The sequence below is a fragment of the Panicum virgatum genome, chromosome 2K (assembly GCF_016808335.1).
Source record: "Panicum virgatum strain AP13 chromosome 2K, P.virgatum_v5, whole genome shotgun sequence".
Taxonomy (NCBI): Eukaryota; Viridiplantae; Streptophyta; class Magnoliopsida; order Poales; family Poaceae; genus Panicum; species Panicum virgatum.
The window spans coordinates 15,029,221-15,052,589 of NC_053137.1; the positions used below are offsets into that span (position 1 = coordinate 15,029,221).

The 23,369-nt window shown below is 43.5% G+C and overlaps 1 protein-coding gene and 1 long non-coding RNA gene across 6 annotated transcripts; both read right to left on the minus strand.

Moving 5' to 3' along the window:
- Positions 1-362: 362 nt before the first annotated feature.
- LOC120668499 lies at positions 363-2,620 on the minus strand. 5 transcript variants are annotated; one of them, XR_005672458.1, is made up of 6 exons: positions 2,507-2,620; positions 2,143-2,431; positions 1,865-2,012; positions 1,515-1,592; positions 1,206-1,371; positions 363-642 (listed from the first exon to the last, which is right to left on the minus strand). It is a non-coding gene; the product is annotated as an uncharacterized LOC120668499 (long non-coding RNA). The 5 variants fall into 5 exon arrangements; XR_005672456.1 differs by having other exon boundaries at positions 1,865-1,931; positions 2,143-2,610; XR_005672455.1 differs by having other exon boundaries at positions 2,143-2,610.
- A 14,599-nt stretch (positions 2,621-17,219) lies between these two features.
- On the minus strand, positions 17,220-19,679 carry LOC120668513 (paramyosin-like). The gene is made up of 2 exons (XM_039948255.1): positions 19,332-19,679; positions 17,220-19,234 (listed from the first exon to the last, which is right to left on the minus strand). The coding sequence occupies exons 1-2, from the start codon at positions 19,378-19,380 to the stop codon at positions 17,301-17,303; spliced, it is 1,983 nt and encodes a 660-aa protein (XP_039804189.1). The 5' UTR covers positions 19,381-19,679; the 3' UTR covers positions 17,220-17,300.
- Between the last annotated feature and the right edge of the window lie 3,690 nt (positions 19,680-23,369).

Genomic DNA, 23,369 nt, shown 5'->3' on the forward strand with positions numbered 1-23,369 from the left:
CCGCGGAGATTGGCCGTTGGATGTGATGAGCCAATCATCTGGTGTGTATGAGCCACTGATTTTGAATGAGTAGGATTTGTGTGTACAATTTGCTGGGTGGAAGTCAGGTTTTGCATCTCAGCGGGGTTCACAAACATGGGTGCCCCTAGCTAAATTTAATCTGTACTTTAGGGGAGGGACTAAGATGGCCCGTGGTAACACTACGGGTATAAAAAAACAACACACGTAATATTTATGTGTAATAATGGTATACACTAAATAAAACAAAATGTTACATTTGAGCAACAAGATCAATGCAATTTTATCTTTCTGAACTTCTGAAACTTAACTAAAATATTTATAATTGGACAAATATTCAAGAAGAAGCAACCAATACACTGAACCATTGACATGGCCTTGATCATTGACATTTCTACGTTTTATTCTGTGCTTCCTATGAAAGTTCAGAGAGTGATAAAATTAGCCTAATACTTAAATCATTAAGGTAACTTAATCAATCCTCTAAAACACATCAACAAACCTGTACAAACTCGGATCACTTCATATGCTATGTTTTCACCCTCTCTATCACAATCAAGCCATAGCACCGGCTACTGGCACCTCCTAGCTTCTTCCAAAGTATGTTTTTATAGCCTACTTGTCCTGCATTTTGGAGGAACAAATTTATGAATAGAACTAAGTGTAAATAAACCAAAATGTTACAGTAACATCATGACATGCCACGGTTCATATATGTTTTACAGCCTGCTTGTCCTGCATTTTGGAGGAACAAATTCATGAATAGAACTTGAGTTCTATTACTGCATACATATATAAGTTTGAACATGTTATCTTAGGTATATAGTGAATTAGAAAATACATACATAATTTTTTCATTTATGTATTTGTTAGGCACTAAATCCCTGATAGCTTCCTTTGCAGTATGGCACAATTCAAATAGGTAGTACAATCGGAATGCACAGTATAGCACAGTTCAAATAAAATCGGAATGCAGTACAATTGCTAAATTCTTCCTGAAATCCATCTGTAAATCATGTAACGAGCATCATTCTAATTTCAAATCTCACTGTACTACTCCAGATAGCTAATATTTCACAAAAAACTTGTATAGTTCGAATGATATGATATCCATCAGGCTCCAGCAAATGACACAACGGGGCTGAATCAAATAAAAAACTTTATGAGAATTTCCTGGAACACATTACCTACACGTGCATGGAGGCAAGCAGATAGGAAGTCTGCACATCATGGCCAATGCCACCGCCTGCCAATCCGCTTCAATCGGTCCTACTCCGTCACTCGCGTGGAGGAAAGGGGCCACTATGCCATGGCGGATGTTGGGAAGCTCACAACGGGGCGTCACCAACCGCACTTGGGGCACAAACTCAACAGGGATGGTGCGATGGGGATGGGGACAGGCAGAATGTTTTTAGTATTATTGACAAACTCAATATCCATATGATAATGTTTTAAAACATGAGTAGTTGATAAAAAGAACTATGGAGTAAACTTACAGTTGTTGCTCCTCAAATATTTGGTTGTGAAGTGATGGCTCGGTCCTTGCCAAGGGCTGCAAATGTCTTATTTTTAAACTAATGAAATTGAGAAAATAATTAGCACTTCATTATTGTATAGGGAATATTCGCTACGTTCCATACTATACATAGCCAATGCGTGAAGCCAGAAGAAAGAACAAATAACAATGCATATTTGTCTTATGATTTCGTGACAATAGAAATTCCTTGAACATGTGGTTGGTAAAGCACTGTGCATAGGCACAAGTAGATCACAAGCAGCTATTTAAATATGAATTCCATGAAAAAATTAGTTCAATACATAAGTGATGCAAGTAACAAAGACCAACCTCGAGATTGGGCATCACGTGGAGTATTGTGAACTGCTGGTCAGGCAAACAAGAACACCATTGTTTCCTGCAGAAAAATCCTATTTCAATTTACCCTAAAACTTATGGAAGAACACCATAACCAGAACAGATCCATCTTGCTTGTTTCCTGAAAATAAGAATAGGCATTGGTCGATGGATTCTAATATCGGGCATATATGCATAGCATATCACCACAAAGTAAACAACTCGCAAGTTCTCCATAGCCAATTAAAAACTGAGCATGGGGTTGGACCTACGGGGTATCCTGCAGAGCTCCTTCATTTCTAGGCCTTCCTTCTTTGCCCATGTGTGTCTTCACAGGAAATATATACGGCATATGCACAAGTAGATCAGCAAGTAGAATAAGAAATAGGATTCATTGAGACACTGGACCTTAGAGTTGTGGGTCGAAGAGCAAGTAGAATAAGAAATGGTCAATTCCTTGGCTGAGATGAACCCTGAATGTTCTGACAGTTGAAAGGCCAACCCAGTTTATACAATCAATTCTTGCATAGGCAACCTCACTGACCATGGCGGAGCTGGTGGCTAAGAAGAGCAGGCGGAGGTGAAGGCCACAAACTTAAGAAGAAGAGGAGATCGAGCACGGGGATGGGGATTAACTCATGGGAGTTCCCTGGAGCCTGGATCCGCGGGCGGAAACTCGTCATTGGCGGCCGGCGAGCAGGAACGGAGGCTCGTCACCGGCGAGCGGAGGTGGAGGCTCATCGTGGTGGCAGGCGGCTGGCGACTAGGGTTGCGACGTCACCAAGGCGGGGACGCAGCGCGAGGCACGGGTTTGTTGGGGCTGGCACTTGCGGGGGTGGTGGCGGCGGCCGGTGTTCTTGCACGATGGGGTAAGAATCGGTTTGGTAGGGTTGGGCGTTTGATTTTTTCGAAGGGCCGGCGCACGAGAGGCGGCTCTCCTTTTTTTCTGGTCGAGACTCGAGAGGTGCGCGAGATGCCGGTGCTGGGGATCGAACCCGCGACATGCAAGCCGAGTCGGCGGGGTGCGGGGGCGGACGCGCGTGGGCGCGCGGGTGAACGGTGAAGGGAGGGATGATCCGGTGCAGATGGGCCGTTGGATGGACTGGAGCCAATCATCAGGAGTTTTTCAGCCATTGATTTTGAAGATGTTGTTTTCCTGGGTACATATTGCTGGGTGCAATATAGTTTTGACATCTCAGCGGGGGACACAAAAGTTGGGTGGCCCTAGCCAAATTTAATCCTTCCTTTAGGGGGTAGATAGATTTAGGGTGTAGATACAGTTTGCTGGGTGGAAGTCAGGTTTTGCATCTCAGCGGAGTTCACCAACATGGGTGGCCCTAGCTAAATTTAATCGGTGCTTTAGGGGAGGGATAGGTTCCCACTGTCCGTTTCTGTCCAGCGAGGTGTAATGCCGTGGACTCTGAAGAGGGACGGCAAGATAAAACTCGTGCGCGCGTGGGACTTGGGACGGAAAAAAACCCGCACACGTGTGGGAACGGACGGAAAACACCGTACGCTCGCTCACGCAGGGAAAACCGACGTTAGGGAGGCGTCCGCATGCGCATCGGAAGGTAGGCACGGTGGGTGGGGTTGGGTCGGGTACTGACACTTTTGGAAAAAGCCTTAGTCAAGAGTTGAATAGGGCCTTAGGTACCGGTTTTTCCAACCGGTAGTTTTAGTACCGGGTAACACAACCGGTACCAATGCATTTATTTTTGTTAAAAATATGCATGCAGTGGTGGCTGGGATTCGAACTTGTGACTTCTTGTGTCACGTGCACCTTTCTTACCATCTCACTTACACATCACTTGTGATGGGAAGAGAGATATTTTCCTTTTGAAGTAACCCTTGGATGAGCATTAGGTACCGGTTGGTGTTAAGGCTCTTGTTACCAACCGGTACCTAAGGCTCATCCATAGGTACCGGTTGATGGTACCACCCGGTATTAATGTAAAAATTACTACCCGGTACCTATGATGAGCCTTAGATACCGGTTGGTGTTACCAACCGGTACCTAAGGCTCATCCATAGATTCCATCAACCCAAAAGTACCGGTATGAAGATGAATCGGTACCGGTTCATTTTCATACCGGTACTTTTAGAGTGGACCTTTGGCTTGTTTTCTACTAGTGTAAATAATATTCAGTATCCAGGGTAATATTAGCGGAGTCATATATATATATAGGACGAGACTAAAATGCAACAAAATATATTCTCTGTATAAAATGCACCCATCTTGCAGTTGTAATCGAGAGACTACACCGATTGCAACTGGACGGAACTGATTGCAACTGAATGCGAACTAGTTGCAACTCAGACCGACCCGGTTGTAACTGGACGGAAACCAGTTGCAACTGGACGCAAACCAGTTGCAACTCAGACCGACCGGTTGCAACTGGACACGAACCGATTGCAACTTACAACGACCCAGTTGCAATTCAAACCTTCCCGGTTGCAACCGGAAACAATCCAGTTGCAACTAGAACTGTCACAATTGCAACTGAGAGGATGTGTGCATTCTCTATACAAAATGCACCCATGTGCATTATAACAAAACACTATATATATATATATATATATATATATATATATATATATATATATATATATATATATTCCATATTTAGCACCCTGCCCTGCGTGTCAAATAAGTATTTAGCGCGCCTGCTGCCCAACCGACCGAACAATTCGAGACTACCAGCCACTTTCAGTCCCGCAACCGGAACAGCACTAATTGTAACCGGAAAATTTGACAAGGTCACAATTGTATCTTTATTTGTGAACGACGTCGGTTGTTCTCATTTTCCTCCGAACGTGCTTTCCTCTCGACGAATCATCTCCTCGATGCAGGCAGTTCCTTTTGGACCCGTCGACAACCGCAGCTATTCCGTACCCACATCGATCCTTTCGGCGATCCCCGGCGGCTGCTCGGTTGCAGCACGGTCGTCTCCCCTTGCGATGCAGCGCGGTTATCTTTCCCCTCGTGATTCTGGGAGGCGCCGGCTGCCGCCAGCTGCCGCCAGCTGCAGCTACGATGCCCCACTACCCTGATGATCCATTTGCACCTTTCTCTAGTCCTTAACGGTGACGGGCGGTTGTAGCAGCGATAGTATTGATCCCTCCGTATGAGATCCCTCCGCACTTTTCCCCAATTTCCAGAGCTAGGGAGGAGCGGGTGGTTTCAGATGTGGTGCTCTGATGCACCAGGTGATTCCCCTGCGTTGTCCCCAGTTTTTTTAGTCGTGATGGAGCAATCTAGTTGAATATTCATTTGATTCATGTATAATCCGCACCAAAAATTGACAGTGTTGGGGCTTTTGTCCAGTATTTTGGGGCCGATGATTTGGATCACAGAAGAGGCTTGTGGGGTGATTCAAGTTGGTGGCGCAGGGACATGCTACTGGATATTCAATCGGCTGTCTCCCGTCCAACTTGCCTGTAGTTCTCCTAATCTGCTTTTCCTTCTGATGCAAATGTACAGTGATGAATGATCTTTATTAGCAGTACAAATTCTACGAGGGGATGTGATTCTGGACCTGCAGAACAGAGGTACTTTCCCCCTCATCACCATCTCATGTTTCCCTCAGTGTGGTGTGTCATTATGCGCATTGGAGCTGATGATAATTTTACCAAGTTGAAGTTACCCTACACACGAGTCTGTATTGTGAACAGGCCTAGGTGTTAACTCTTGGTGGCCGCTGGCAGGATCCATGGTGTTTACTTCCAATCTGGTGCTTTAAATTGTATTGATCTTTCGCAGTTATGTAGAACTATTATACAGTCAATTACGATTATGTATTTAGATTCACTGATAATTGAATTGTGAACCAAGCAGTGAGGTGTAGTAGATTGCACATGCTGAATAAGAGCCCCTTTAACCATGGCGACCAATAATTATCTCCAATTCTGATTGTTCATATTCTAGTTTATTTTTCTTTCAAACCTACATCTGTTCAGAGTGTTTGATCTAGCAACCATCTGATACTATCAATTTTATTCTAGTTTATTTAGGTGGAGAAAAAGGTGCAGCAAGCAACCTGTTTCAACGTCTGCAAAAGTGACATCAAAACTGCAGTGCAACTTCATATTTTTGTTTTTCCATTAGGCATGTAAAAAATACATACTAAGTCCGGAAAAATCTTATTCATATTTGCTTTCATCTGATACTTGAAATTTTCTTTACAGTAATTGGTACATGCATTTTATGATAATTCATATGTATCCATTTAAAACACTATATTAATTATTCTTTAACTAGTTGTAGAACAGAAAACCTCAAACTTTGTATTCTTGATTGCTTGTCTAGATGGCAATCTGATCCTTTATACATTTACTTATTTAATTCTCTGTGTTCTCGCTGCAGGAGCATCTATACAAGGATATTGGGGAAGCAATGGGACGTATCAGAATGTGCAAATTGACAGAATACCTCATCCATGTGTAAGACTGAATATGACGATGAAGGAGGGAGATGGAACCACAAGAGAGGCAATATATGAAGGAATCAACTAGCTAGCGATCGACGTGGCTTATTTTAGTCCCCAGCTTATGTCGCTTGCAAATAGGAGCTAAGTGATCAATGATATCACGTAATAAACTCTGCATTTTGTGACGACATGTCATCTGTGTTTGTTACCATAGTTTGATTTCTATCACCTGAAGGATTGATGTTGTAAACAATTGTGTTGGGAAAATAGGAAGTCATCATACAACTGTTTTTCATTGTTGTAAAAGACCAAACGTTTTTTCCTTTTCCAGCTCTGCACTATTCCATTCAACGTAACTTGTTTTGCCTAGTTACTAATATATTTTCCTGGGAAAACTTTGTTTGCTTTCCGGTTACAGCAGTATGACTTTCCGGTCTCTCAATTGGTCTTTGCTGTTGGACTGAATGTAACAACATTTTCTAAACGTTTTCCAGTCACATTGCTCTTTTCCTGGCAGTAGGAAAGAAGCTATGCGTGATTTAATCAACAGCAAATTTTCCGGTTGAGAGGAATAAAAAATTCCAAGCGGAAACAATGATTTATTGCTTTTTCCTCATTTAGCATCATATTCCGGTCAGAGATCACCTATGTTCCGATCCAGCTTTGTTCTATTGTTACCCATTAGGATCAACAGCTTTGTTATATTGTTTTCCGGTCAGGAGCAAATAGTTTTCCGGCTGTGGAGAAAAATTTTCCAGTCCTGTGCAATCCTGGTGGACTGTTCTAGTGTCTTCGGATTGCCCATCACCGGACATATTGAGGTACATGTCGGTATTGCTAGCAACACTGGCTTGTTCATCAGCATCTGCTTCTTCGGCATGAGCAGCCACGCCGCTACCGGATGCAATCATATCTATTAGAAACTGTTCATCATCCACTGTACATCGCGGGTCCATCTTAACTAACAATTGAATACAAATAAAACAATTAAATTTTTTTTCTTAATTTTCTAGAAATTTTCCTAGTCATCGAAGTAAACATACAAATTTACTAGAATTTTCTAGTCATATAAGTAAATATACAATTTTCTAGAATTTTTACAAGTCACTGAACACACAATGTCCATTGAATTATATTTTAAATACATCTTTGTAATTACATCCTAAAAATAATATACATGAAATTCCAAAATTAAATACATTAATTTGAGCATATATTAAAAAACTAACTCTAACTAAACAATTGAGTGTACATATAACTGGAATCCTAAATATAATTCAAATAAATCTAGTAATTTACTTTAGTGACTATGCAATATATGGGAAGTTTACTTTAGTGACTATGCAATATACGGGGCATTTACTATACTGACTATGCAATATACGGGAAATATTTTCCTAGTCATTGAAGTCACTATGCAATATACGGGAAATATTCAAGAATTTTATCTAGACACAAAAGTCACAATGCCCATTAAATTATATTTTATATACATCTCTGTAATTACATCCTAAAAATAATATACACGAAATTACAAAATTAAATACATCAATATGAATACATATTAATTTGAAAATTATATATGGGAAATTTTTCTAGTTGTTAAAATCACTATGCAATATATATGAAAATAATTCTAACCAAAGCTAATTAATTAAAAAACCTAACTAGTTTTTCTAACAAAATAAACCTAACTAGTTAAATTAAATTCTAACTAATTAATTAGACTTACAAACTAACTAATTAACCATCTAATAAGCTACAAAACTAGTTAATTAAAAAACTAATTCATAAAAAATATACAAATTACCAAATGAATAAACCCTAAAACCTAACACACACATGCACACACACACACATACATGGCGGCGAGGGGGCAGACGGGTACGGTGGCGTGGGCGGCGTCCTGCACGGGGCACGGGGACCACAGGCGGCGAGGGTCATGCGGCGTGGCGGAGGAGACGGCACACGGTGGCCACCGCGCATGCCGGCTGAATGGCGTCGCGCTGGGTGCGTCGGCGGGGCGCGCGGAGAAGCGGGCCGGGTCGAGGCAGCGTCGGAGGAGTCGGGCAGGTGCGCAGCTGGGAAGGCGACGAGGAGGGCGTGCCACAGTTGGACGGCCGCTGGGCATGGGAGCGGCGACGGCGCGGCGCAGGAGCAGAAGCGCAGCGACCGGCAGAGCGCGGCGCGCTGGGTCCGTGCGACGAGCTAGAACGGTAGAGGGCCGCTGCCGGAGGGGGTGGAGACGGCAGGCAGGGGGACTCTGGCGCAGAGTACCACCACGATGAGTCAACGACAATGGCGCAGAGGTGGCGGCGGTAAAGAACGAGATCAAAATCAAGAATGCGGCTAAGTGCCGGGGGAGGGGAGAGGGCCGGGTTATACAGGGGGAGACCCTTTGGTCCCGGGTGGGTGGTGGCTTCACCCAGGACCAAAGACCCCCCTCCCCCCAAGTCCCGAGTCCTGCCACCAACCGAGACCAAAAACCTTTGTTGCAGCTCGACCCCGGACCAAAGGTGTTTTTTTGGCGGGCCGCGGCAAAAATGCGGCCCACCTTTTGTCCTGGGTGGATCTACCGCCCGGGATAAATAAGGCCTGTTTCGATCTCCCGCCAATTCTTTTACTATTTTCATTTATTTCTTTTATTACACTTTTATAAATGGGTTGTCAGTTGTTAATTGCGTTAAAGATAATTTATGAGTCTAAAAATTACCAAACAAATTTTCTAGCTTTGTTTTCATTTGATATACACAAGAAAAATATTTATTTTTATTCATGTGTTTTGATCCATAAAATATATAATTTGCTACACATTTTATTTTTCATTTTGACTATGCAAAAATGTATTAGATAAATGAAATATTCTAAATTATTGGTTTTTGACAGGAAATGAGTTTCTCACCACATTAACTTTAAAAATGAGTTTTCCATAAAAAATAAGCCTTTTTATGGTAGTAATGAGTGTGTTGTTAATTAGTGAGTGAGCTAGTGTGAGTGTGTGTTAGTGTGCTAGTGAGAGAGTGTGTGTGTTAGTGAGAGAGAGTGTGTGTAGTGAGTGTGTGAGTAATAACAACAAAAACTTATTTAAAAATTATATTTGAACCTAAAAATTATATATTGCTTATACATTTGATGAATTAAATGTGAATAATTGAGTACTAACCCTAAAAATGGTTGGTGCTCTTTTTATCTTGGGCTCTCGTGTAAAATGGGTTCCCATTTATCTCGTAATCTTGGTATGTTAAGATATTCCAAAATGGCCCCCTACCCAACAAGAATAGCTGTTCACCTATATCCATGTTATGCATTAGATGCTTCCGTAACCAGCGGGAAGTGTCCATGTGTTGACGTGTAATCCAGACCTCAGACTTTTCTGGGTATTTGGAGAGCAAAATCTTTTTATCTTCCTCGATATACAGATCCACCAAGGATGATTGTTGAAGAACCGCGTAATGCGCGTTCTTGAATGAGACATCATCTGTGCAGACACATAATTTTTTCCCTAGTGTGCCCTTTCCACAGTCTCCCCTCATACCGTGATTCAGGGACCCCAATTGGTTTAAGGTCATCAATAAAGTCAATACAAAAGTCAATGACCTCCTTTGTTCCATAGGCACTGGCGATGCTTCCTTCTAGACAAGCATGGTTACGAACACATTTCTTTAGTACCCCCATGAACCTCTCGAAGGGAAACATGTTGTGTAGGAATACATGTCCGAGGATATCAATCTCTTTCACAATGTGCACTAGAAGATGTGTCATAATGTTAAAGAATAATGGTGGAAATATCAACTCAAAGCCAACAAGACATTGTACCACATCATTCTGCAGCTTTATCAGATTGTCTGGGTCAATTACCTTCTGAGAAATTGCGTTGAGGAAGGCACATAGCTTCACGATGGTTAATCGAACGTTCTCAGGCAGAATCCGACGGAACACAAGCGGAAGAAGTTCAGTCATAAGCACGTGACAGTCATGAGACTTTAGGTTTGTGAATTTCTTCTTTGACATATTTAGGATTCCTTTTATATTGGATGAGAATCCGGATGGGACCTTGATACTGCTCAAGCATTCAAACATGCGGCCCTTCTCTTCTTTGCTAAGAGTATAGCTGGCAGAACTTAAGTAGTGCCGTTTGTCTCGCTTTTCTGGATATAGGGCATCTCGTTCTTCCATACGTTGCAATTAATGTGCTTCTAGTGCAATTGACACAAAGATTCTTCGTGAAGTGCATCATGTCAATTGCATGGCAAACATCTAAGACTTCCCAATATGGTAGCTCCCAAAAAATAGACTTCTTCTTCCACATGGTCGCCAATCCATTTTCGCTCGGAACAGGTTGGCTACCAGGTCCCTTTCCAAATACTACTTCTAGATCTTTGACCATTTCAAAGACGTCCTTACCAGTATGGTGCATCAGTTTTGTTCGGTGATCCACTTGCCTTTTGAAATGCTTGCCTTTCCTTCGTACCGGATGTCTGACGTGAAGAAACTGACGATGGCCCATGTATACAACCTTTCTGCACTGAGTCAACCATATACTGTCGGTATCCTCAAAATAGTGTGTGCATGCTCTATATCCCTTGTTCGATTGTCCCGACAGATTACTAAGAGTAGGCCAGTCATTGATGGTTACGAACAACAATGCTCGTAGGTTGAAGTCATGTTGTTTGTATTCATCCCACATCCATACACCTTCTCCGTGCCATAGCAATAAGAGTTATTCGACCAATGGTCTTAGGTACACATCGATGTCATTCCCGAGCTGCTTTGGGCCCGGGATAAGCACTGGCATCATGATGAATTTTCTGGTTCATGCATAGCCATGGTGGAAGGTTGTATATGCATAGAGTCGCAGGCCAAGTGCTGTGGCCACTGCTCATCTCACCGAATGGATTCATGCCATCCGTACTCAAACTGAACCCTATATTTCTTGCATCCAATGCAAAGTCTGTGTAGGTTCTATCAATTTTTCTCCACTGTGACTCATCCGCTGGGTGTCTCGACATAGTGTTACTTGCGTTCCTCTTTGTGCCATCGCATCAACTTAGCATTCTCTTTATTTCTAAACAGACACTTCAAACGTGATATTATATGCGAGTACCACATGACCTTTGCAGGAACACTCTTCCTGGGATGCTCCCCCTCGACGTCCCCAGGATCATCTTTTCTGATCTTGTAATGCAATAGACCGCATATGGGGCATGCATCCAAATTCTCGTACTCATCACCTCGGTAGAGGATGCAGTCGTTGGGACATGCATGTATCTTCTGTACCTCCAATCCTAGAGGGTAAATACGCTGTTTGGCTTCATATGTTGTGCTAGGCAATTCGTTGTCCTTAGAAAGCATTTTTTTAAAAGTTTCAGTAATTCACCAAATCCCTTGTCGGATACACCATGCGTTGCCTTCCATTGCAGCAACTCCAGGATAGTGCCAAGCTTCTTCAATCCATCTTCGCAGCCTAGGTACAACAACTTCCTATGGTCCTCTAACATCTACTAGAACTTCATCCTCTCCTTTTAACTCTCACAATCTTCCTGCGCACCGCGCAATGCCTGCGCAAGATCGTCGGTGGTATCATTTTCTGCCACCTCTACTTCAGGCTCTTCCATGGCAATATCATCATCAAAGGCACCGAATTCAGCATGGCTAGAAAAGTGGTCGTCACAATCTACTCCTTCATTGTCTTCCATCATAACCCCTTTTTCTCCGTACTTGGTCCAACAGATGTATTTGGGCATAAAACCATGAGCGAAAATGTGGCTGTGAAGGGTTCTTGCAGAGGAGTAATCCTTCTTATTCTGGCAATTTATGCACGGGCAGCATATGAAACTATTCTGCTGGTTTGTCTCGGCCACATCCAAAAAATAATGCTGGCGATCAATAAACTCCTTGGAACGTCAGTCAGCTTTGTACATCCATTGCCGGTCCATCTGCATTGTTCTAAAAAATAAAACTAATTTCACTACTAAAATTCTCATTTGCATAGTTCAAATGGATAGATTTTGTTACACGTATCGAATAAATTAAATATAACCAAATGAATAAATTCTCATAATTATAATAATATGAATAAATAAAAGATCCAAAATATCCATCACACAATTTGGATAATAAATTCACAATACACCATGATTAATTAAAAGGTCTATATAATCTATTACACAACATGATAAAATTAAATGGTACAAATTAAAATATAGGATAAGATACATGCTAATACAAACTACTCACGGGACCTAATACAAAGATATGAAATGCAATCTTAATCCAACGATGAATACGATTGCTAACAAGTCCAATACGCTCCTCAAGGCGGAACTCAAGGGGTGCGCTTCAGATTATTGCGTATCGATGCCCGAGCGGACGCACGACGCTCCATTGTATCATATTGCAAAGCCATATTCACTATACTTATCAAATAAATGTAAAAACTGAATAAATTCATAGAACGACAATGAAAAATATAATCATACTCACATTGAAGTTGACATTTCACAATAACTATTTCTAATCCCTAATAATTTTGACACTATTCAGTTTGAGGCGAACACTCTTTGTCCAAGGCCGACACCATATGGGATGCAATCACGGTTCACACACTTTATTTCAGGCTCAATAACCAAAATTCATTTAGAAGTAAAAAAATCTTTATTTAGGAACATGTATATGTCGTTAACCTTGACCCTACGGTGATGACACTTCCATTTGGGGCCAACATTGATATCCGCGACACGGTGCAAAACAAAAACAAGATGAAGGAGTACGGCTTTCGTCCCAATGGTGGCATCCTCACGTCATGTAAAGGTGCAGATTTCTTCATTAGGACCAATGTCGTACCCCTTCATCACATCCTTATACCGCACCGTATCGCAGATATCACATAGGTCCCAATGGGCAGTGCCATCACCGCTGGGTCAAGGTTAACTACGTATAATTGTTCCGAAATAAAGATTTTTTAACTTTTAGATGGTTTCAATGTGAGCCTGAATAAATACATCACTAGAGTGTTAAAATAATTCATTCATAATACAAAATAAATACCAAATAAATTTCTTTTTTAACTTTCAATAATTATTCAATTTAAAATTTCACATTTAAATCCACATATGGTCATATATACATACTCTCATTCTAAAAAAGTTCTACTATACTCATTGTCATATCCATATTTTATCAACTAATAAAAAAGAATTCATTTGTAATACAAAATAAATACCAAGTATACATCTTTTTCACATTCAATAATTATTCAATTAAACATTTCATATTTAAATCCATATATACAAGTAAATCACATCTACTATATATACTCATTTAGATCAACTAATACAAAATAATTCATTCGTAATACAAAATAAATACCAAGTATACATCATTTTCCACATTCAATTATTCAATTAAACATTTCACATTTAAATCCATAAATACAAGTAAATCACATCTACTCTATATACTCATTTAGATCAACTAATACAAATAAATCATATCTAAATATGTAAACCTTAAGTACCACATTTGAGCTCAAATGGTGTATAAATAAAAAAAAACTCCAACATTTTTCTAATCTAAAAAACATCACATTCCTCTATTTCTAAACCATGAAATAAGCTACAAAAGCAATAAAAGATGAGAGGAACAAGCTCCTAACCTTTAGAGCTATTGGATGGATGGGGGAATCAAGAGCCTTCATAAAATTGTGGAGGAAATGGGCAAGAACTTCCGCCACCCGAGCCAAAAACAGCAAGAACAACTGAGCTGAATGGCTCGAGCGGGGGGAGAAGAAAGGGGATAAGGGGGCGAGGGGCCTTTTGTCCCAGTTAGAGCCACCAACTAGGACAAATGAGTGGCCTTTGGTCCCGATTGGTGACTCCAACCGCCATTTGTCCAGGTTGGTGGCTCCAACCAGAACAAAAGGCCCCGCACCCCCTGCCTACCCGGCTAGCCGTTGGACCCGGGACTAAAGCGCCCATTGGTCCCGGGCTCAACGGCGGCCGGTACAAATGAGCAGGATCAAAGGGGTGATCTGTAGTAGTGATATACACTATGGGAGACAGGGGGTTTGCCATGTGCCTGTTGCACACGGAAAAGCCTGATAAACACACGGAAAACCCTTTGCCGTGTGTAACACACGGCAAAGGGCTTAGGTCATACAAACGTCGGCAAAGAGCTCTTTTGCTGTGTGCCTTTTATCGGGCACATGGCAAAGGGTTCGCCGTGTGTTTAAGTGGCACTCGGCAAACAATTTCAGAATAAATAAAAAAACACCACATCTGCCGCCGCCGCCTCCACCACCAGCTGTCGCCGCCGCCCCGCACGCCGGCCGAGCTCACCCAGCACTGCCGGCCGAGCCCGCCCACCACCACCGCACCGCCGCCGCGATCACCACCAGCCGTCGCCGCTGCCCTGCACCGCCAGCCTAGCTCGCCCACCACCACCGCCGGTCGAGCCACCCCTCTAGACCTCTACCCTCGCCGGATCTGAAGGGGAGGACCCGGGAGGCCGCCGCGCAACCGATGGCCTAGCAAGAGAGGAATAGAGGGGGAGCTCGAGGGACTCACTAGATCTGGTGCTCCGAGGATGCGCCATGGCCGCCGCGCCGCTAGATCTACTCACGCTCATGTCACCACCACGCCATGGCCGCCCTCCACCGCACCTACCCCCCGCTCGAGTCGCCGCCGCACCTCGGCCCGCGCGCCGCCGCTCCTCACAAGCAGAGGAGGGGCAAGCGGAGGGGGGAGGGGAGAGGCAACAACGGGAGGGGTGGAGAGAGGGCGGGTGCCGCCTGTGCCGTGCCGGAGGGAGGGAGGAGCGCCTCATCGGCTGCGCCGTAGGGAGGGAGCAGCGCCGCTTTGGCCACGTTGGAGGGAGGGAGGGACGCGCGGCCGGCAGGGATGGAGGGGCGCGTGCCGGTGGGGAGGGAGGGGTGGCGGTCGGCGCGTGAGGTGGGGGTAGGGTTTTGTGGTGAGGGAGGGGGTGTGTGTTGGGCCGGGCCGGGATGTTTGTTGGGCCGGATAAGTTTGCCGTGTGCCCCTAACTAAACACACGGCAAAAGGTTTTATTTTTTTTGCTTTTTCTTCCTATTTGAAAATACACTATTTGCATATATATTTTTTCAATATACTTTAAATGTTTTTTGAAATTACTAAAATTTCACATGAACCAATCTAAAATTAATAAAAAAATTTGATGTCAAACAATAGTTTGATCGTCACTTTGACTCGAAATCTGAAACAGTCCTTCTTTAACTCTACGAAACTTCTTCGGAGATTCTTCGTTCTGTAAGCAGCGTATGTGACAACTTGTGCGAAACATTCTCATTTTTTTCCATGACATCTACATATGATATCTTGATGTCATGGCAAATTTCATGGTTTTCAGACTTCATTTGGTTTTTATATAATTTAACTACAATTCGGCGACACGTTGGTGCTCATGTTTCGTGTTAGAGATGTTGGAAATTCCCTTTTATTTTATGTACACGGCCTCAAAATGGACTCAACAACAAGAATACCATTTTTCCTTTTATGAAATTCTAGTATCCAAAGCACTTGCAATGCAAATTGGACTTATTCTAAAAAATTCATGTAAGGGAAATAAATTAACAAAATATAGCAAAAAGACCTACAAATGTACGATATTGTAACACATAGTACCAAATATAGTATGAGGAGAGAAGAAAAAGTTTAGCAGGCAAAGGAGGAAAAAAAAAAGAAATCAGATTTGTCGTGTGCCATATAAAGACACTCGGCAAAGCTCCGATTTTGCCGTGTGTCACAGAGCGCTCACGGCAAAGCTCCGATTTTGCCGTGTGCCAACAGTTAGGCACTCGGCAAAAAATCATTTTGCCGTGTGTTTTTTCGTCGCACTCGGGAAAAACTCAATTTGCCGTGTGCTTAATTTTTACCGTGAGTTTTTTTTGTCTGGCACTCGGTATATATTGTGTTTGCCGTGTACATAACTGAGATTTTCCCGTATATATTAGGGCGTGTTCGGTTCCCCAGCAAGACTTGCTTTGCCTCGGTCATCTGAGCAAGCTTGCCTTGCCAGCGCCGGCGAGCCGATTTCGCTCTCCGCGAGAAGCAAGGAGGAAGCTTGCTCGCACAGGCCACGAGGTGAGGAGAGGCTAGCCCTCGCCGATAAACCAAACGCGCCCTTAGTCAACGGACATCTTGCATATTGCGATCGACCAATGTTCAAGTGTATACTACCTTGTCACTCGATGACTTTTATCGTTACGTGAGAACACCGTACCAGTATACATGCACCAAAGAATTGTTACGTACGTTCACGTATTATGTAGTGCAGTGTCTTACTATCATGTACTAGATCCCGTACCTGACTTAAAATGTGCATGTTATCGTGGATCGCATGCGATCAGATTAGATTAACATGGATTGATTACCAAGACTAATCACGTTGCCATTAATACACACGTTACTTTAGCGTGGTCAGATTAGATTACCGTGGACTGACAATTAACAAATCTAATCACTATGATTAAACGATGAATTGATGGTGCATGATGGAGCGCCACGTTATTCTGGTTGGACTAATCTACTGGAGTTGGATCAAGTTGAAAGATATTTTGCCTATCTTCTAAAATAAATTTTAAAAATATTTATTTCTCCAATTACCTCTTAGGAGGTAATATATGGTAATAACCATCTAGATCTATTTAAATTGACGGTTCATATTCATTTTGGAGTACTGTAACAAATCCCCTTAGATGATACAATAAAAGTTAAACGTTATGGACAATGTAAAGTCCCAACCATTTGTCTATAATTGGGGTCATTACTAAAGGGAGATTAGCTTTTTTTGGGTAATAGTCTTTCATGTGGCATATTTTTATCAAAGTGTTGAAAATACCAGCTTCATAAAATACAGAGAAATCAATAAAACGAAAACTCAATACATGATGGAAGCGAAAGTTTTATTTCATTACATAGTACCAACCAATCACCATTATGTGGTAATACAACATGTTGGCAATCTGATTATTTCGGGATACATGATGACAAGCATGTCTTTGCTGACAAATTAGCCGGAATGCCACACTTTTTCTTCCTTTTCTCCTCAGCCGCTGTGACATGTAGCAGTTCAATGTCCTTGCTGAGGATATCGATCTTCCCCATCTTTTCTTCCAATGCGGCTTTCAGTTTGCCAATCTCACCGTCCTTTTCAGTATTGTAATTCTCAAGTGCCTCAATTTTCGACTTCATGACGGCTGTTTCAGCCTTTTCAGCATCCAGTGCTTTCTGGACCGAATTCTTCTCCTCATTCAAATGTGAACTTTTGGTATCAAGATCGTTATAGGATGCTTGCAGTTGCGACATAGAAACATGAAGCCCCTCCAACTCAGCCCTCAGTTTATCAACCTGAGCATCCTTGTCGCGCTTTGCTTCCTCAGCTGCTTCCTTGATGGCCTGGCTTTCCACCACCTTTCTCATAAGGTCTTCTGATTCCTTTATGATTTTTGCCTTCTCATTGTCAAATGCCTTGGCAGCTGCCTCCTTCGCCTCCACTAATGCACTTAGTTCCATCTTGAGGCTCTCAATTTCTGCTTCAAACACGCTATGCTTCTCTTGTGCGGTCAGAACCTCTGACCGAAGCTTAGCATTTTCACTCATCACCAAATCCTTGTTGGCCTGGATTTCCTCCACCTTTATCTTGAGGTCCTCCAATTCTTTCTTGATTTCTGCCTTCTCAATATCAAATGCCTCAGCAGCTGCCTCCTTCTCCCCTACTAGTGAATCCAATTCAGTCTTGAGGCTTTCAACCTCTGCTTCAGACATGCTATATTTCTGCACTGCTGTTTGAACCTCCGACCGAAGCTTATCATTTTCATCTATGGCCAAATCCTTGCTGGCCTTGATTTGCTCCACCTTCCTCTTGAGCTCCTCTGTTTCCTTCATGATTTCTGCTTTCTCAGCATCAAATGCCTTCGCAGCTACCTTCTCTGCCTCTTCTAGTGTATTTAGTTCCATCTTGAGCCTCTCAACCTCTGCTTTGAACATGCTATATTTTTGCTCTATGGTCAGAACTTCCAACCGAAGCCTATCATTTTCATCCATTACCAAATCCTTACTGGCCTGGATTTCCTCGACCTGTTTTTTGAGGTCCTCTGATTCCTTCATGATTTCTACCTTCTCAGCATCAAATGCCTTGACAACCGCCTCCTTCGCCTCTTCTAGCTCACTTAGTTCCTTCTTGAGCCTTTGAACCTCTGCTTCATAGATGTTAAGTTTCTCCTTTGCGGTCAGAATCTCCAACTGAAGCTTATCATTTTCAGCCGTCATCAAATCCTTGCTGGCCTGGATTGCTTCCACCTTTGTTTTGAGGTCCTCCAATTCCTTCATGATGTCAGCCTTCTCAACATCAAATGCGTTGGCGGCTGCCTCCTTCGCTGCCGCCAATGTATCCAATTCCATCTTGAGCCTCTCAACCTCTGCTTCAGACAAGCTATATTTTTGCTCTGCAGTCAGAAGCTCTGACTTAAGCTTGTCATTTTCACCATCCACCAAATCCTTGCTTGCCTGGATTTCCCCTATCCTCCTCTTAAGATCCTCGGATTCCTTCACCATTTTTGCCTTCTCAGCATCAAATGCCTTCGCAGCTGCCTCTTTTACCTCCGCCAATGCCGCTAATTCCAACTTGAGCTTCTCAACCGCTTCTTCAGACTTGCTATGTTTTTCCTCTACAACCAAAACCTCTAACCGAAGCTTATCAATTTCACCTTTCAAGCTCCTCTCCACCTCCTCCTTGTCGGTTGCGAACTCCTTAGCCGCCGCCTTGGTCTCCTCCAATTGCTTCTCTAGTTTACCCTTCTCACGGAGGAGTTGGGTCTTTTTGAGCTCCAACTCCCACACCGCGTCCCGAAGCGCCGAGACTTGTTGTGATAGGGACTTTACCCTGTCATCCGTGAAGAGATCTGCAGCTCATGTTTTAGAATGGGCATTAGAGGAGAGAAGACATGGCACCATGATGCACAGGAATTGGACGGAGAAGAAAACAATCTCTTCGCCCACCTGCATACCACGACCTGGTCTGGAGGCTTGTAGAGGTCGGCAACGCCATGTCTGTTGCTGTTGCCACACACTCCTCGGAGGTGCAAGACGCCTCTGGTTATCTTTGCAGTGAACTCAGCCGAAGGATGAGCTCCGTGTTCCTGCCCCTGCTGCAGCTGCTCCTCGGTGAATTTATACAAGATGGGAGAAGGAAAGGACAGAGGGGATGAAGTGTCGATGAGGAAGATGGAAGACGCAGGGCAGAGAAGGGATGGAGTATTGGTGCAGAAGAGGAATGGCGCAGAGGGGAGACAGAGGGTGGAGTGTCGGTGAGAAAGAGGGATGGAGAAGCAGCTCGTCTGTACTTGCTGGGACGTTGTGGCCAGCAATGGATAATTCGATATATCTGAATAGTCCACTTGCATCTTCTGCCAGCTTGACGTTAACTGATACTTGTGGTTAACTGATACTCTAGGATGCTATAATATATCGATCCTTTAATTTTTTTTACAATGTTTGTAGAAATAATATCACAACCACAAGATGCACAAGATGCACAAAATGAAAAGAAAGCTATTGGTGTTAGTTTCTTTAATGACAATGGCAGTACTTTATGAACATGTATTAGGGCCATTTTGGTTTTTTTCTCTAGTTAATTAATATGGTAAATTCAGGCCTTGAAGGCGAATGATGATGCTTTTTTCTCCCCATTATTAAAATATACTTATTAGACAGTTATGGGAGAGTTTTCACACACGAACGAGCGAGGTTATTCTGGGATTGAGTACAGTGTTTCATTTTTACGACACACCGTACGTACTGGGATATGGAATCTCCTGCGTGCTACTAGCATTGAACAGGCGTACGTGTCGGCATACATACCCCTCTCCATTGGCCAAAATCCCTTTTCGGGATTACATTTTCCGGTTTCAGGTTGGGGGAGGGCGCTGTTTCATTGGCACCCTGGTTGCTAAATAGAATATATATATATATATATATATATATATATATATATATATATATATATATATATATATATATATATATATATATATATATATATATATATATATATATATCGAGTTCGTACTCCGCTTGAATTCCAACACAAAAGTAAAATTAAAATGAAAAAGATATGAATCGAAAGAAAAGCAAGGAAAATAAAAAAATGGGGGTCTAACACCAACCGGGACCAAAGGTCGTTACTGGTCCTGGTTGCCTGACCCGGGTACTAAAGGCCCCCCTTTAGTTCCGGCCTGGCAGCCGCGGTTGGAAAACCGGAACTAAAGCCGGTTCCCAACCGAGACAACATTCATGTTCTGTAGGTTGCATTCAGCGAAAGCTGATGCATCCACGTGATTTTGTCCTCAAGTAACGTTAACTGTGCAATGAAAGAGGGAAAGAATAAATTAAGGCAGGGCCCCAGCACTACGGGAGACGCCCCCTTTGCCGCGCACACGGCAACCAGGCGTCAGCAAAGCCGGCCTTTGCCGTGTGCTATATATCGGGCACACGGCAAAGGGGTTGCCGTGTGCCACTCTCAACCCACGGCAAAAAAAAGTAGCCACCCAGGAACGATGACGTGGCCAGATCTTTGCCATGTGCCCTGCAGACGTGCACACGGCAAAGTTCAAATCTTTGCCGTGTGCCATGGTTTTTGCACACGGCAAAGGTTGGCATGGTTTTTGCACACGGCAAAGGTGCCATAACCAATTTTTTTGTTTGATTATTATGTATATGGTACCCCAGAAAATCATATATATCATAATGATTATTTCATGTATCCGAATAAGCATCACAGGCATTTGATACACACATACAAATAAAGTCTTGTTTCGTTCATCGACAACCACAAGTACTGGTCGAGTTCATATAAGTTCATACAAATCAAGTTCAAATAAATCCATAAAAGTGGTACAAAGCAAGTCCATACAACATAACTCACGGGGCCGACGACGGTGGTGGCGGTGGCGGGTGCTGCGGCCACATCGGCGGGGGCGGCTATGTAGGCATCTGCGACCAACCTTGCCGCGGTGGTGACGGGTGTTGCTGCTGCTGAATCCAAGCCACCCATTGAGGCGGTGGCCACACAAACTGCTGAGGCGGCTGCATCGGAGACGAGAAGTTAGGGGCATCATATTGCATCGGAGACGAGAAGTTAGGATTCACTAGCCCATCATTGGATGCCGCCGACTGATTCTGCACATAAACGAATATATATATTGCATGTGTTACATAAGAATTAAGTTAGGGGCATTCAAACTTAGGTATAACAATTGAGTTACATAAAACGAATGAAACTTAATAGGCACTAAGACATAAGGCATTATTTCTAAGTCATTCTAGATTAATGCTAGGTCACTAAGACGAATGAAACTCAATAGGAGTCAAAGCCACATACGGTAGGAGGAGTTTCTGCCCGATGAACAAGTGGGGGGGGGGGGAGGGAATTGTGGAGGCGAAACACCCATCACCGAGCCCAGGCTTTGCATAAATGTTAGAGCTTGATCCAATTTTGCCTGGATGTTGTCCCGCTCGGCCCGTCACCTCTCCTCTGTCGCCTCCTGCCATGCTTGAAAGGCTGCTTCCATCTGTGCCGAAAGGATTTGATCCCAGGGTTAGAATTCAAAGCAAACGTGTGTAAAAATGGAGGAACGACAGATGAAATAGAAATAACCTTGACAGCCTCAATCTGAGCCTGTGTAGTGTCTGGCCGTGGGCGTATGGCAGGGCTTGAGCTGGTACTCCTGGCTCGAATCTGCGAGAGAGTGGGAGTAGTCGCCGTGTCGACTAAGCTGTCGCCAAACCAGTACCGTCCATGCTTCTTGCCTCCTCCCGCCCTCATGACGACTTCTCCATCAATGGGCTCATTGATCGCATCAAACTCCGGCCCATGAACTTCTTGTGCCATCGAGGTGTACCCGCTGAGGCGGCTGTGGACGCTTGCGTTGCTGTACGCTTCGGGCGGATCCTGTGGGTTGAAGGTGACATCAGACGTCGCCTTCCCTTTGTGGGCCAAACAGTATGCCTGGACTTGGGTGCAAGGCACACCACCATGTGACGCCGACCGCGAAAAAAGGAAGATGATTAGAAATTATGCAAAATTGAGCATAAGAATAAAGAAATTAATTCACTTACATATCTAGCCGCGTACGCCTTGAGGTTACGATTGCCCTGATGGTGCGATGCACCTGGCATCATCAAACGCCGCTGCCGGGCAGCCTCGTGCATCTCCAGCCACTCTTGCGAGCACCACCAGTCCACTATCATTTCCCAGCATGGATAATCATTGGCAATCCATCACGGAGGCACCTGCACATCATCAAGTTATGACATGTAAGAAGAACAAATGGAGTATAGTTGATTTAAGTAAGATTGAGTATTTACCCGCAAGTACTATTCCCGGGTGAGTCTGAGGTCTCCCGCAGGTCCTTTGTGGGTCCTCACCCTTTCGATCTTAGCCTTGTAGTCGATGATGGCCTGGATGCGCGCCTCGTAAAGCATATCCGCCACCAGCTTGTAACATGCTTTGCTCGCCACCTGTATCGCCGTGGGCATCATTCCCTCCTCGCCCAACACCCGGTGCGCCTTGTTGTCGAATTATTTAAAAAATGTCTAATGAATATGATTTATTCGTAAATGTAGTGCCATGAAGATTTACCCATAGTGCGCTCGACACCCAGTGCGCCTTGTTGTCGAATACCCTGCCTTCCTCATCTGGTGCATCCGGTTTGGCGATGTAGTGCTCCCACAAAGACGCCGACTGACGTACCCCAGCAATATCCATGGCGCCTGGGTAGTGTTGCTTGTAGAGCAGTCCCAGGTTGCCATTGGCCATACGGTTGTGAGCAACACTTGGAACAACTATCACAAAGTTCCTGCGCAAGTTATTGAGAGATAATATTAGTGTCAATTGTGATTTTGAATGTATCAAAAGGAAACATATTGAAATCTTCTAAACTTACTTACCGGTTACCGTCAGGTCAGAGGACCAGTTGGTGCTCTAGAGGTATCGGATGATCCGGGAGCCTCGAGGGGCCTCGCTGCCAGACGGCAGGT

Coding starts and splice junctions, on each gene's coding strand:
- LOC120668513 (XM_039948255.1), bottom strand. CDS start 19,380: ATGGCGTTGCCGACCTCTACAAGCCTCCAGACCAGGTCGTGGTATGCA. Junction 19,235..19,331: donor GACCAGGTCGTGGTATGCAG/GTGGGCGAAGAG, acceptor CATGAGCTGCAG/ATCTCTTCACGGATGACAGG.